This window comes from Capricornis sumatraensis, chromosome 6 (assembly GCF_032405125.1).
Source record: "Capricornis sumatraensis isolate serow.1 chromosome 6, serow.2, whole genome shotgun sequence".
Taxonomy (NCBI): domain Eukaryota; kingdom Metazoa; phylum Chordata; class Mammalia; order Artiodactyla; family Bovidae; genus Capricornis; species Capricornis sumatraensis.
In genome coordinates, this window is record NC_091074.1 from 56017204 (window position 1) to 56033918 (window position 16715).

The 16715-nt window shown below is 36.9% G+C and overlaps 1 protein-coding gene across 2 annotated transcripts in view; it reads right to left on the reverse strand.

Moving 5' to 3' along the window:
- Positions 1 to 16715, reverse strand: part of CEMIP2 (cell migration inducing hyaluronidase 2) — a 79994-nt gene that overhangs the window by 25137 nt on the left and 38142 nt on the right. For both annotated transcript variants that reach the window (XM_068974678.1, XM_068974677.1), the window contains exons 11-16: positions 14336 to 14464; positions 12461 to 12549; positions 6398 to 6529; positions 4734 to 4769; positions 3842 to 3997; positions 1171 to 1348 (exon numbers count right to left, since the gene is read on the reverse strand). In XM_068974678.1, coding sequence (XP_068830779.1) covers positions 1171 to 1348; positions 3842 to 3997; positions 4734 to 4769; positions 6398 to 6529; positions 12461 to 12549; positions 14336 to 14464 — 720 coding nt within the window. The remainder of the gene's footprint in view (positions 1 to 1170; positions 1349 to 3841; positions 3998 to 4733; positions 4770 to 6397; positions 6530 to 12460; positions 12550 to 14335; positions 14465 to 16715) is intronic.

Here is a 16715-nt window from a genome sequence, read left to right on the forward strand (position 1 = left end):
TCACAAATGGTTCCAGAGCATCAGCACCTTAGAAAATTCCAAGCTGATGAAACACTGGCCTTAAACAGCATGGATTCTCTTAGGCTGTGAGAACTCTAACTCTGCAACAAATGCAACATCTAAAACCTGTTTTTTCAGTATGACCATGTCAGGGATCACTAAACTCTATGTATGGAGAGAACATCCAGGCTATAAGTGAGCTGCCAACCTCCACAATGGAGAGGCAATCCAAGACCCACCCTATGTACATGCAGCCCTGTCCACAGTGTAGCTCTTCCTCTTCCCCTGGAGTAATGCAGTCTAGACGAGAACCAGTCAATCAGTTTGCACCTGTGCCTCTGTTCCATGCCTCGGCTATTCACAAAAACCAGTTATAGACTTTGGTAAACTAACCTAAGTTCTCTTTTAAACTGGGGAACCACAGAGTTTGCCTATGGACATGAATGACAAAACTAGGAGTCACTTTACAATTGTGGCTGCCTGTGGGAGCAGAAAGCAAGATGGTCTGAGACTCCATCTCTATACCGCTGTCATCTTAGAAGTGGCAAGATGGGAAGAGGCTGGGGGTATATAACCAGATTGGCCTATGTATTGATGGTAAGGAGGGCACTGGTGAAATACTGAGAAAATGATTTCTGCGGCCTACTGTATCATAAACAATTATCTCTCAGTCTTTTTTGCAATCTTCATAAAAATACTCCAATAGTTTATATCAGAAATAACCCAATTTGTTTCCTATCACCCCAGTATTTCTCTTCTTTCCCCATCTTTTATTCTCCAGCTCCCCAGGATAGATCTCAGAAAAGTAAAATACCAGGTAAAACCCAAATCTCTTTATGGATTATTATACTGAATTCCCCAAAATCATATGTCCTCTTATTCCTATGAAATTCTACAATTCCCACCACTGTATCATCACATTAAGTCATTTTCCCTTTGATGATATCACCAGAATATCAAAAATACTCTAGGTCACATGGGACTTCTGTTCTCACCCTAAACTCAGCAGGACAGAGTACCTGAAATCAGGAGTTACTCTTGCATAGAATTCACCTCCCAAGCCTAAAAACTCAGTGCAAATCCCATCTCTGTGTTTCTTTCTCTGGAAATGTGCCATCCCTCCGCTTGGTACCCATAGCCACTGTATAGGAGCCATAAGAACGTACTTACATGCGGACCAAACTTTACGAAGGAGATGTTATTTCTAGGGGTTATCTGCCAGGAATTCTTCATGAGGAAGCCAATGGCACTGGTATATCTATCTAAAGTTGGCACATATTTTTTGAAAGTGCACCTGGTGAGATGAATGGGCCCATCATAGATTTGAAAGCCTCTAATTGGAAATGTCCTGTTGAAATACAAAATTTTGTTTAATGCATATGGGCCCATCTGTTTAACAGCATTTCACTTACATATTTGTTTCATAAATACTGTTAAATATCCCATATACACCAAGTACAATTCTAGGATACAGTGCTAATAAAGCAAGATCTCCAATCTAATGAAACCTATACTGCAGGGAGAAAGGCAAACAAAAACATAATGGGTAATTTCAGATAAGAGCATAACAAAAGACATAGTAATAGAACAGAATTGAGTAGGACAGAGATGCTATTTCAGATACACTGAAGGCCTCTCCAAGAGGTGACTTTGCTTCCTTGAATCAACTCAGTTAAGATCTTTTCTTTGATAACTCATACCATTTAGCTTTAATTCCGAAATCTCTAGCACAAGAAGACAAATCTGTGCTTAATCAGATAGACCTTCTTTCAAAGCCACTAAATAACATTAATAAGGAGAGATGATATACTTAAAAGTACAAAAGTATAAGTTTGCAAGGCTTACTATAGCTAGATTGAGAAATTCATTTTATTCATTTTACTCTGTTCTGTCCAAACATAAGCTCCTTAACTTACTAATCATATGTTATTAACCATAATTAATGTACAAAACCCATAATATTCTGGATCCCTTAGGTTTTTCCCCTACTAAGTTTTTTAATGGCATTGCAGACGACTTCTACAGCACCTAATTAGTTTATGACTTGGCAGTGTTTTACAATAAAAAATCATATACAGTAGCAAGAAAGTCAAATAATCTGGTTAAAAATCTATGCCTATCTTTGTGTATCCAAGAATATATCCAAAATGGTCCTCTGCCATAGAAAAGGCTGCAAAGATACAGTAAAATAAAAATTAGGCCCATTGACCAACCAGCAATCTTTGTTTAAAAAATTCCTTGCTAGCTAGCACAGAAGCAACAGCATTTTGAAGTATTTTACATTGGAGGCCAATGTAAAATAAAAATAATGAAATTGAATTGCCCACCATTTTACTGCAGCCCATACCCAACTAATACAGCTTTTTTTTTTCCTTTAATTTACATATTAGAAGAAACGGCTTTGGGTTAATTGCAAAGAGCAGAGCACTGAAGCCAAACTAACAGGTTTTGAGTCCCACATTAGCTACTTTTAGTAAGTTACTCATTTATAAAGCAGGACAATGACAACACCTACCTCACCAGGCTTACAAGGATTAACTGAATAATAAACTATTTAGAACAGGGCCTGATACATAATAAATATTTAGTAAATGTTAACTATTAAAAATCCATGAAGTTCCTTTCCTAGTGGCTTCCATGGTCTAACTAAAAGAAGTTCTACACATTGTGTAGCATGTAGTAAAGACATTTAGTATTTCCCAACAATAAGCAGGGGAGACAGGCCAAGGATAGGCTGCCCTTTGCTAGAAGCTAGTTAAGCCCTTCGGCCAATATTTACCACCTGTCCCTTAAAGTCATCTGTCCGTTTGCCTTACCCCGCTGACCTGTCCTAGCCCAAAATCCAGACACAGTGGATAGCTTTAAGGGGACTGATGCTTAATGAGATCTGACATTAGCTCTGATGTAAGGACTTTAGAACACTAATTTTTCTCTACCTGGTTTTCTTACAAGTAAAATGACGACAACTCTAAACTGTGTCTCAGAGCTGAGGTACAGATTAGTTAGGTAATAGTTTCCCAAAAGTTCTGAAGAATCTTTATAGTGCTAAGTACTATTTTAATGACTGTGATTATTTTGACAGAAAACATGCCAAAAGTCTACCCCATACCCTTTCAACATCTGAAACATTGTTAATTATACAGCTAGTTAGGTTTTGAGTCAGCTTTGGCATCTATCAACTGATTTTCTAGGACTCTTTTCAATAAGTCATTTCTTTTTTCCAGTGGCTATTTCTTAAAACTAACATCACCATATTAAGGAAAAACTGATTTGATGTCCATAGTTTATGGTTTGGTGACTTTCTGTGGCTCAGGAAAGGAAAAAAAAAAAAAAAAACCTACCAGCTTACATAAGACTTTATCCAAGAAGGATAAACAGGATCGTTTCCTTCATTATAAAACTCATGTGCTGGTTTAGTTGCTACGTCATATCCGACCCTTGCGACCCCATGGACTATAGCCGGTCAGGCTTCTCTGTCCAAGGAATTTCCCGGGAAGGAATACTGGAGTGGGTAGCTATTCCCTTCTTCAGGGGATCTTCCTGATCCAGGGATCAAACCCAGGGCTCTTACATTGCAGGTGGATTCTTTACCATTGAGGGAAGCCCCATAAAATTGATAATGACATCTATATATAATGTTTAATAGTTAATGCTTCAGAATCCCAGAGGATAATACATACAATAGAAATAGCAATGATAATGAATCATTTTAATAATAATAAATATGGTGGGAAAAGTGTCACAGTGGGAATCTATTCAAGTTTATTATGGAAACTTTTGTAAGGGTTAGAGCTTCATTCATTGTTTAAAGGCAACATTCCTCTGATAGAGCAATGCTCACCTGTTCCTAGGTAATGTCCGAGGCTTCATGTCTATCCCTCCAGTGCCTACATACTTGTTCTGACCACCCTGAAAGCCGTAATTCCTGCTCTCCCCCACAAAGAGAGATTCAGATACCTCTTGGCTGGAACCTTCATCACTTGGGAAGCTTCCATCACTGTTAAAATTAAGAATAATCATTAATCACACAGGAAGGCAAGCTATAACTTTAAAAACCTAAAAATTTTCAAAGTAGCCAGCAGCTTCTTAAATACATATTAGTGAGTCATCAAAAGGTGCCTCTAAATTGTGAGTATACCTCTTATAAATTAATATGTGGTTTGCAAATTAGACTTAAACAAATGAGGTTTAATTTAGCAGCAACAACTAATTATTTCAGTCTCACACAACAATATTGCAAATGAGGAGAATAAACTTGCCCTAAATACAACAATGAGATGACAAACATGTTTAAGATGGGCATGAGAGTAACTGTTATCTGGGGAAAAATACGTAACATAAAAAGTTCAGTCCTTAAGGACCATTGTGCAATGAGACCAACTTTTAAGAAAGAAAATATTTAATTTGCTGCCAACTTTTACTCCCTTCCTCTTTATTCCCCTACTTTTTAAGATCTTTAATCAAAAGCTCAAGGGTTTTCTTCTTAGCAAAAAATATGATGGGCCTATCCTTCTGTGCAATTCCAGCTAGAGCAACCTCCTACTTTGGTGTGAATTCAATTAATCAATAAAAATGTATTTTTGGCCCTCTAGTGGCATCAAGAAGTGAGTGCTATTTTTTTAATGTTAATAAATGATACAGCATTCCTGTGCTATCAAAAAAAAAAAAATCAAGGTTATTTTACCTTACAACTTCAAAATAAACAGATAAATATTTTTTAAGTAATTACAAACCTGGCAAAGGTCAGTCCTATTCCATTGTCTGCAAATCTAAAGAGAATGAGGAACATTTTTATTTATCACATCATGTAAGAGGTAATTCTCTCAATATTTAATTGTCATAAAACCCAAGAAGTTCCAATAATATTTACTCTTCAAGACCACACAAAAACTTCACTCTCCAATAACTAAAAGCATAGTCTCCATAGTAAAGGCACCTGGTTTGAATCTCAGCTTTGCCAATTACTAGCTGTGTGACCTTGGGCAAGTTACTTGTGTGTCCCTCAGTTTTCTCACCTAAAGGCTGAAATGATACTATAAGCTTCCTCATAGGATATCTGAAAGCATTAAAATGCTAATTCATTTCAACTGTTTAGAACAGCATCTGGCACAGAGTAAAGAGCACATGAAAAGTGAAAGTGTTAGTCATTCAGTTGTGTCTGACTCTTTGCAACCTCATGGACTATAGCCCACCAGGCTCCTCGGTCCATGGAATTTTCCAGGTAAAAATATTGAAGTGGGTAGCCATCCCTTTCTCCAGGGGATCTTCCCAATCCAGGGATCAAACCCAGGTCTCTGGCATTACAAGCAGATTCTTTACTGTCTGAGCCACCAGGGAAGCCCAAAGAGAATGTGTGTTAAAAACCTATATTTACAATTTTTATCATTAGGTTGGCTCCCATATCTGTGTGTTCTGCATCCACAGATTCAACCAACTGTGGATAAGAAATATTTTTTTAAATTCCAGAAAACTCCAAAAAGCAAAATTTTGTCCAGTGCTGGGAACTATTTACGTAGCATTTACATTGTATTTACAACTATTTAGGTAGCATTTACGGTCTTGAGTATAACAAGTACTCTAGAGATGATTTAAAGTATACAGAAGGATGTGTATAGGTTATATGAAAATACTGAATACTATGACATTTTATATAAGGATCTTGAGCATCAAGATTTTAGTACTCAATGGGGTCCTGAAACTGATCCCCCATGAATACCAAGGAATGACTAATTTTTATCAATTAGATCATAGTATTCTCTTCAAAACTTTTCAATATTAATTCCAAATTATTTCTACAGATTTTAAACAGTGTCAGTTTTTTCATGATAAATGCCAAGCAATTAACATCAGTATCAGCCAGAAAAAAACAATTTTCTAAACTCCTGAACACCAAATCTTAGCTTGACATACCTCAGGCTCCTCCTAAAAATATACAAATGGAAAAGAAGTGAGAGGCTTATTGCCTCAAGTCATGTTAAAACATAAGTCAACAGACTTATTAAGGTGGAATTCAACTTTTGTTTTGAATGGCAGTGGAAGAGCATCATGAAACTGAGTTTCCAAGAGGAAGGAAAAAAGTGCAGGTAGTTTCAAAATCTTTATTTAGTTCTCTGACATAGACCATGTTTGTTATATAAAGTCCCAGTTTCTGTTTAATCTCATCAAAAAGCTCTCATGTCACCAGACAAGTTCAGTTCCAATAACAGCAGCAGAATGAGACGATTCCAAACATTTGCAGTCGGTTAACATACTTCCTCAGAGCTTGTCCTGTCTATTAGTAATGATACTATGAGTCCAGAAACCACCACTGTACTTTCGGTCTACTGAGTTTTTAAAAATAGCCTAAAAAATAAATACATCGGTGTCATCAGATAGTAACTTCATAGAGAATACCCACGCTGAATTCTGAACAACAATGTCTCCTCCTCTAACCCAAGCTCCGTTGTCGTTATTTTTAAAAGCAATGAGCCTGTCAATTAAAGCAGCAACACGTGGCTTTTCAGGGTCTGCATCCTGATGAGGCCGAAACCTTAGGGTTGGGAGAAAAAAAAAAAAGAGACTTTTAAAGAGTAATAAAAAGGCAATGGGAATCAGCTATTTAAAATTATAAGCTTAAGTGTCAAAAAACAAGATTCAAGATTTTTGTCTTGACCAAAACAAGACCAAAAAAACCAAGACACAACTTAATATCTGCGTTTAAAATACTAGAAAAAAAAATTACAAATTTGCAGAGAACTGATTTCATATTTCAGTTTGTTTTTCATTAATTTATCTTATAGAGTGGACATTACAGAACATTCCAAGCACTAAAAGCATTTCAAAAATAAACAAAAACCTCAAACTAAGAAATATAGCATGTCTTCATAAATTAAGTTACATGATATTAAAATAAACTTACTGAGTAAATTAATCATATATTTCAACATACATATCTGTGAACCAGAGTATTATTTTAGTTGTGTGCTGGTGAAATGTTTTAGATATAGAGGGAAATCTGGGTTCCATGTCTCTAAAATGCCTAAATTTAAAAGAGATTATATTTATAGAATATTACTCAACCATAAAAAATGAAAATTTGCCATCTGTGATACAGATGGACCTAGAAGGTAGTCTGCTTAGTGAAATAAGTCAGACAAATAAACACAAATAAATGCTCCACCTTATCACCTGTATGTGTAATCTAAAAAATAAAACAAATGAATATAACAAAAAAAGAAACAGATTCACAGACACAGAAAACAAACAAGTAGTTATCAGAGTAGTTACCAGTGTGGAGAGAAGGGAGGAGGGAGAAGATGGTGGTATGGGATTAAGAGATATAAACTACTATGTATAAAATAAACAGGGCTTCCCAAGTGGTGCTAGTGGTGAAGAGCCCGCATGCCAGTGCAGGTGACATAAGCAACACAGGCTCAATCCCTGGGTGGGGAAGGTCCTCTGGAGGAGGAAATGGCAACCCAGGCAACAAGGATATGCCATACAGCACAGGGAAATGAAGCCATTATTTTATAATAACTTTAAATTAAGAGACACTTACTCCTTGGAAGGGAAGTTATGACCAACCTAGATAGCATATTGAAAAGCAGAGTCATTATTTTGCCAACAAAGGTCCATCTAGCCAAGGCTATGGTTTTTCCAGTGGTCATGTATGGATGTGAGAGTTGGACTGTGAAGAAGGCTGAGTGCCAAAGAATTGATGCTTTTGAACTGTGGTGTTGGAGAAGCCTCTTGAGAGTCCCTTGGACTGCAAGGAGATCCAACCAGTCCATTCTGAAGGAGATCAGTCCTGGGTGTTCTTTGGAAGGAAGCTGAAACTCTAGTACTCTGGCCACCTCATGCGAAGAGTTGACTCATTGGAAAAGACTCTGATGCTGGGAGGGATTGGGGGCAGGAGGAGAAGGGGATGACAGAGGATGAGATGGCTGGATGGCATCACCGACTCGATGGACATGAGTCTGAATGAACTCCAAGAGTTGGTGATAGACAGGGAGGCCTGGCGTGCTGCGATTCATGGGGTCACAAAGAGTCGGACACGACTGAGCAACTGAACTTTAAATGAAGTATAATCTATAAAAACACTGAATCATTGTTATACATTTGACACTGCTGCTGCTGCTGCTAAGTCACTTCACTCATGTCCAACTCTGTGCGACCCCATAGACGGCAGCCCACCAGGCTCCCCCATCCCTGGGATTCTCCAGGCAAGAACACTGGAGTGGGTTGCCATTTCCTTCTCCAGCATGAAAGTGAAAAGTGAAAGTGAAGTCATTCAGTCATCTCTGACTCTTAGCGACCCCATGGACTGCAGCCTACCAGGCTCCTCCGTCCATAGGATTTTCCAGGCAGGAGTGGGTTGCCATTGCCTTCTCCAACATTTGACACTAATATACTGTAAATCTATTATAATAAAAATATAAAAAATAAAATATCAGCACTTTAAAAAGTAGACTGTATTTCATCGACTTATTAGTTATAAAGACTTAATTTAACTTTTTATTTCTCTTCCGAAAACGTTTACAAGGATCTTAACGAAAAGACCAAGGAAAAATACTGGTGTCAAAAAATGTTAAGTGTAACAGATCAAATAATTCCAGAAGGCTTCCTAATTTAAAATAAGATCGCTTCCATCATAATCTTACAAAGCTGGGGAGGTGGAGAAAGAAAAACTAGAGAGCTTTACAAAAACCCATTCAGCAAGTTGAGATGCTTCAACCATATAACCATGAAGTATCATTTGCAAAAATTGCTATTATGAAAGTTGCTGGGACACGGTAGTGCCCACCAAAGATGTATGTATGTCACGATGGGAGAGGCAGCTACACAGAGAAAGCAGCAAGTCCAAACGCATGAGCGAGCTTGGCACGCTCAAGAACAACAAGCAGGTTGGCTGGTAAGTACAAAGCAAGAGGAAGAGGACAGAGAGGAAGGCGTGTTTCAGGCAAGGACGTGGTTCTTTATTCTAAATGCAAAGGGAAAAGTAGAATGGCGGTGCCAGGGGCTGGAGGGAGGAAGAAATGGGAAGGTGATGGTCAAAGGGTATAAAAGCTTTTGTTTTATAAGATAAATAAATTCTAGAGAGCTAGTCTATAGGTCTTTTGACCAAAAACTAATTTTTTACTTCATAAAATAATGTCCATAACGGAGACAGAAGGAAACTTTGCCCTTGATAGTTCATAGGTGTGTACTTATTTCCAAACTTACTGAGTTCTTGACACTATATATGCACAGCTTTTTACATGTCAATCATACCTGAATAAAGTAGGTGGGTCAATAAGTGTGATGGAAAGTTGTCAGAAACATGGAGTCAGAGCAATGATATACCGAATTTCACTTTTTAACTGGTCACTAGCTGCTACTTGGTGACAGGATCATGGAGAACAGATAATAAGGACAGCACTCTAGAAAGCGCTCCACCCACCCTTAAGACTGTGTATGTGACCCCGTACACTAAATAGCTCTGACCGAAGGGGTAAAAAGACTGAGCCGTCACCCACTCTCCTGGCATTGTAGCTGCTGCCAAACAGCTCTGCGGTCATTACATAATATCAAGCAGATGGAACAGTTTTGGAAAGGAAACTACACAATGTTCTAAAAGAAAGCCAAAAAAAAAAAAAAAAGAATAAAGCAACATCTAATTTTCTGCTGTAGCCATCTCATTTTTTCTGAAATTCCTATCCATATAAATCGTTGACCACTTGCTTAAATACCCTTTGTTTTTCATCTTCCTTTCCACTTAGTCTGTAGAAAATGCAGCTAATTTTCCATCCCCTTCCATTTATGAGCCTTTAGCACACTTCCCGACTCTCACTTGTCTTCTGCTTTAAATGTACTAGTCGGTTTTCATGTTCTTTTACTCTCTTAGATGAAACTTCCCTGTCTTCACCTGAGAGCTTTCTGGAGTTAAAATATTCTATCTTTGGATTCCTATAGTTTCACATCTTGAAGATACAAGGAGAGACTCATCTGATTAAGTCAACTTCCCCTTTGATGAACACATTAAATACCTTCTGAATCCCATGAACTGGATGTTTAATTCATGGGCTGACTTATTACTCATTTGTGTTTGAGTTTCATCATTTTTAGTCATGTCTAGACTGCATGAATGCATGTGGCATCTTTTATTCATCAGTTTATACAAAATTAAACGTATATACTAGCTGCCAAATGTCTTGTTACTCTTCTAATCAGTTCTTCTCAATAATAACTTCCAAATGGAGTCTAACTCCTTACCAACACGTATGCTTTATAAACTAGTGAGAAAAGTATAGAGAGCACAGAAAAGATTATCATTATCATGGTATCAGACATGCATACACAGGGTAAGGAGCTTCTTAGGCCATTATGAATAGGTTGTTTTATTATCAAGTATAATGAAAATATCAAGATTCTGAAATATATTTTCTTCATTCATCCCTTCATATACACACATATAATTATTAAGGCAGACAAGAGTCGATTGTGTTTTATGTAAAGATTTTTTTATTAATACTGTTAATAACTTAGCAAAGCACACATTACTAGTTCTACCAGTTATAACAAACTCTCAAAAAACAGTAGCAATCTTCTAGCAAGATTCCTTTGTTTTGTCAGTTAATATTCTCTTCTTGGTTCATAATTTATTGCCATCTATATGCTCCTTTTTCATCTCAAGTTTATCTCCTGTTTTTCTACATCATATCTTGCTCAGCTATTAAGTGTCTACCACTCAATTTATTTAAACAATACTCACAATTTCTCCACTTCTCAAACATCATCTGATTATTGCTTTAATATTTTTCAGGCTTAACTTGATCTTTCATAATGAGTAGTTTTACTAACTTATTTCCCCAGTTTTACTGTGTCACAAGGATTCTGCTTCACTGACCTAAAGTGTGGCTCCTACTTTATTCCCTTGTGAACAACACCTGGCATTCTTTTCTTTAAGTGCCACCCCTGGTGGCTCAAATGGTAAAGAATCTGCCTGCATTGCTAGAGGCCTGGGTTCAGTCCTTGGGTTGGGAAGATCCTCTGGAGAAGGGAATGGCAATCCACTCCAGTATTCCTGCTTGGAGAATTCCATGGACAGGGGAGCCTGGCGGGCTACGGTCCGTGGGGTTACAAAAAGTAGGACATGACTGAGAGACTAACACATTCATGTTTTCTCTGGACCTTTTATTATTGTGGCACAATGATTCTGCTTCACCAACCTACAGTGTGGCTCCTACTTTATTCCTTTGTGAACAACAGCACCCAGCATCCTTTTCTTAAATGACTGTAAACAGAGTCTATTAAACCTAGCACCGTTTCAAATCCTTTAGTTGGTCAATCCATCTGAAGTATAGAAAAATAACATACACACATCTTCTACCGAATATGACCTTAAGTTGCCATCTTTTCCAGAAAATTTTGTTTCCATTGGAGACATTTTATTTCTTTTGGCTCATATCATGCTCATGCTCAATCATTCAGTTATGTCTGACTCTTGCAACCCTATGGACTGTAGCCCACCAGGCTCATCTGTCCAAGGGATTTCCCAGGAAAGAATACTGGAGTAGGTTGCCGTTTCCTCTTCCAAGGGATCTTTCTGATTCAGGGATTGAACCCATGTCTCCTACGTCTCCTACATCGGCAGGCAGATTCTTTACCACTGAGCCACCTGGAAAATGACTGGGATATAGATCAGCATTTCAACAAAGTTTTTTTTTTTTTTTTAACATGCACTATATAAGCCAAAATAAATTAAATGTCTCCAATAGAAACAAAATTTCCCAGAAAAAATGGCAACTTAAGGTCATACACAGTTTCTACTGAATATGACCTTAAGTTGCCATCTTCCGGAAAATTTTGTTTCCATTGGAGACATTTTATTTATTTTGGCTCATTTACAGGATGTTAAAAAAAAAAAAAAAACTTTGTTGAAATGTTGATCCATATTCCAATTACATTTTGTGGTTATAAAGGAGAGTAACAAAGAGCCCAACTATGATGTGAATCTGAGACTACAAACAACTGAACCAGAACTAGCTTGATCAAGTTTGAGACTTTTCCCTTTGAAATAGATTTAATGAAACATTCCATTTTGACCACTAACAATAAATTACATATTCCTTGGTTTTCAGGGATTATATTAAAACATCTTAGCTTGTTTTTCGATGAGTCATATTTTACTGTAGGCCAAATTTGGACCCTTATTCAACATATCTCTCTTCTTTTTATTTCTCTTTCTACAACTCCTTCTAACATCAATTTGCAACTGTCAAAAAGAGAAGAAGCATCCATTTCTTTGGCATCTCACTAAGATAAAAAGCCCAGCCACAGTACCTAGAACAGCAAAATAAATGATTTTTCAAAACCCTCCCACAAACCTTAAAAACTTCAGTTTAACTATGTTTGTTACTGGAGAAGAGGACAATGGCTCAACTCAGAAAGTTTTACTTTGACAAGATATGGCTCGAGTGTGACTTAAAAAGACCAGTTCTACCTTGCGCTGTTATCCAAACAGAGGTACTCCCTTGGGTCAGCAGCACTAGCATTGGTTGTTTTGACACCTTTGTCAATAAATAAGCCAGCCTGGAAAACATAATAATGGACTGAAATGAATATAAATCCCAAGTTATAATGACATATAGGATACATGAAAATAAGTTTTAACTTATCACATCTACCAAAAAAGGAGGGAGAAGAGGTAAACAGCCAAACCAAAGTATTACAAAAATGGCTACTTTATTGGTTTGTTTTTTTTTTTATAATTTTACTCATTTGGTCAAACCTTTCTTTAGTGCCCACCTTGGGGTTCACCAAGAATTACATGTCACCCAGAAAACCAGGGTCTTTGCTGTTACTCCATAAACGAGGAGGAAGATATGCAATTAAATAAACAATTACAACACAATATAGCAAGCATATAATGAAGGAAATAGATGATGCTTTGGCAGCACATAAGAAAGGCACCAAGATGAGACCTTCTCTGAAGGCAGGAGAGAGAATCCAGGGGATGTCCTGAATTCAAAAGCTGACACTTGAAGGAACCAGCCACACAGAAGACCAGGTCAGAGACTGAAGGGCAGGGAGTTGGTGGGAAACATCTAAGGAACCCCGAGGAAAGCGCTCCAGGGAATCATTTGTACAAAACCTCTGGGGATGAGAGACAGCATGGCACATCTGAGGGGAAAAAACAATCTTAGATGGATTATCAGGAAATATATGGAGGGAGGAAGAAGACTAAGGAGAAGCAAATGCCCGACGATGCAGAGTCAGTATGCTTAAGAGTCAAGACAACAGGATTCTAATAAAGGGTGTGCAATCCACTGCATTTTAAGAAAGAATACTGTGGTCTCAAATTTAACAAATTTAAATTTAAAATCTAACAATCCACCCTTTGTTCAGATCTAATATCTTTTATTTTAAATTGATATAGTGGAATACTACATTTCCTCATGGTACATGATATTACAAAATTAATTAGAATAAGGTGTTTTTTGTAATACCACCAATAATTTTAAAATTTTGAGGACTTCTACTTTGAAGTGTTGTTTTCAATTATTACCACTCTTAATCAACTATTCAGTTCATAAATATCACAGTTCTGTGTAAAGCTTTTTCCTCTCTTAAGTCTTCATCAAGTGATTCTAAGTTCTTCAAATTATATCACACTTAGGTTTTTAAAGGATCCTCTGAGTTTCATAAAGGGAAATTATTCATTGAACTTTGATGTGGATCACATCAGAGGAAAGAATTTGGGCACTGTTCACATAATAAAAATATCAAGATGCCTCAAGAGTACAAAATGAACCAGATGCATTTTATCACCAAGAAGGTTAAGTGTCAAATACCATGAAAATCAGAGTTCCTAAATGGCCTTTCATATATTTGACCTACATATCATTTTAAATTAGGTCAAATACTCTTAAACAATATTTCACTGTTTATATAACTATATTAAATGTCCAACAGGACATTCCATCAGCACTGAGAAAAGAGAGAAAATATGCCTTTTAAGCCCCCAAAGCATACAATATACTAATGTGTACATCCTTAGAAACATGCAATGATATTAAAGATTGGAAGGAAAGTAAGCGAAGGACAGAGGATGAGGACTCATGGTTCAAGTCCATTATTATAATTATTCAGATTGCATGCACATGTGAGCCACAGCATTTATTTCTGTCTGTATATAAACAGAAAGCTGTCTATACATCCTGAATGTGGCAGGATTAAGAGTCAGCTTTTTTAATCACAAATTACTTTCTCTGATGACAAGTTCTAACTAGTATTAACATCTCTCAGTTGTAATCACAGTAGTTCATCCTTTACTCTGTAAATTACACATACCAATTGTTAAAACTTAGGAACCTACCTTAAAACTTGAATGGACCCTGTTATTATAAAATATTCCCAGTGGAGTGAGTTCTGGTTTTGCTAAGAGCTGCAATCCACTGGATTCCCCCGTAGGTTCCTTGTGGAATAAATACCATATTCCAGCATCCTATAATTAAAAGGGCAAGGTCATTAAAGGCATCCTTTTATAAAACCACTCTATGAAACACCCTCACGTAAACTAAGCATTTCACAAACAAGTTTAATCTTTTTAACATGAATTATTCATTGTTTCAGGTTCAGAGTTGACTTTAAAAAGTTGTGCACTCATGTAGCCAACTCTCAAAGCAGTGCATCAGGTTTGATTTTTTTTTAAAGCAAATTTAATTTTGCTTTTAAGATGGGACAGAAAAACTAGCTGATACCAAAATTTTATTCAAAATAACTTTCCTATCATTAACTTTAAAAAGTCATGCAGAACTAGAACCAAACAAGCCTCCCTTCCTTTCACATGACCAGGACAGGATAGCCTTTTAGCAATATGGGGGTTTTTTTTCTATTTACCTCCAAACCTGATCAATAGATGAGTCATACCTATTAAACAACTATCCATCAACACACAGAAATCACTGACTTCTTTCAAACAACTCCAATGCCATTCCTACCCTGAGGCAAATTTTTGCCAAAGAGAAAAAACCACCACATGCATGAATCAGGATGCTGTCTCAGTCTGGGTCCTGTCTGTTCAGTCTCAGTGTTACTTACCTTAACTGGAGCAGCGGAAGAGTTTGAAATTTTCTGACACTCAAAATGGGATATAAAATAAAACGAAATGTTCTTAATCTCTGTGACAATTTTTTATTTTACAATTTAATTAAAAATCAGCCCAGTGTGAAGGACAACTTCACATCAACACTGATTAAGCAGATTGCTAAAACTCAAATATATAGTCCAAAATTACAGTATCGATTCAGATTTAGCAGACATTCATTTAGTGCCAGGTATACAATAGCCTATTCTCAAAGAATTCATAGTCTAATGGGAAACATAGACGCAACTAAAGTATAGCTAATAAGTACTATACTAGTTTTGACAAAGTCCTTTAGGAACATAGATGAATTGCGGAAAACATATCAGCAAAATGAAAGCAGTATTTGGCATTTTTCCATGATAAAACTTTACAGATAGGTCTCAGTAAAAACAAACTCCTCTGAAGAATGTGTCTGCCACCTCTATGCTTTTGGGCACAAAACAGACTCAGAGGGCTATGAAGAAGCCTCCACACCATAGCTTTATAAACTAAGGGCAGTGAACCCTCCCAAGACGCAGTAGAGTTTGGGGCTGGGGGATGGAAAAAGGGGGATAAGGAAGTAGCAGCTGTTTCCTGTTAAAACACTGTGGTGTCAAGACAGGTAAAGGGAGCTTTGTAAAAGGCAGTGGAAAGGTACAAGAAAAAAGGGTTTGATTTACTTTGGGAGGAAAACCCTTGCCAAAACATGAGCTTTACAGGAGCAGTTTTTCTAGACAGAAAAAAAAGAACTCACAGAATGAAAAGGGAGAAGAACATATAAGAGATGGGAATAGATAAACACCTGCTTTCTTCTTTTCTCAAATGAGCCCTCAGAAGGATGTCTGGCAACCTCAACTTACATTTTTCATGGACTCTTTGCAATTACTTTGATCTGCAAGCCATGACTTCTGAAAATAGCTGAAAGGAGTCTCTGCTCTGTGTTCATTTGTAATGTAATGTAGGTCAGATGATCCTGGGGTAAGACTGCACATCAAATCCTTGGCCACCTCTACCCAAAATCTCATCTTCCAACTAGAAACTCTCAGTACAAATCCTATATGGGCTCAACAAATATTTGATGAAACATGAATGAATAGAAGACTGAAATGACTGAATGTCCAGGTCTCTGCCCTGTCAAGTAAGACTCCTATGCTTTATGTTTTTAAGAAAAACTGCAGATATAAATTCTACCATCACCCAGTGATACCTGCTTTCTTGCTATCTTGAAGAAATACTCCCTTCAGGTAATTTTTTCCTTTATTCTGGAAAACAATGATAGATATTCCTTTCCTTTTTAAAATGTTAATAGCCATGATGTATGTGTATGAATATTCAGGTTTTGCTGCAAAGCTCATATTTCTGTGCTATAGTTTTCAGCACAGATATAATCATAATAGTATTATGTCTTAAAGATTCATTTGTACATTATAAATTAGCAGCTGTATTATAAAAACACTCAATTACAGATGTAAATTTCTCTGAGTTTATCCAGGAGACATTTCTGTCATCCAAAAATAGTTCATTTATTCTCTTAAATTATCCCTGTGTATGTGAAACAATTTAAGGCACATAACTAGTACATGGCACACAGCTGAACTTCCCTGGTGGTGCAGTGGCTAAGAATCCAATG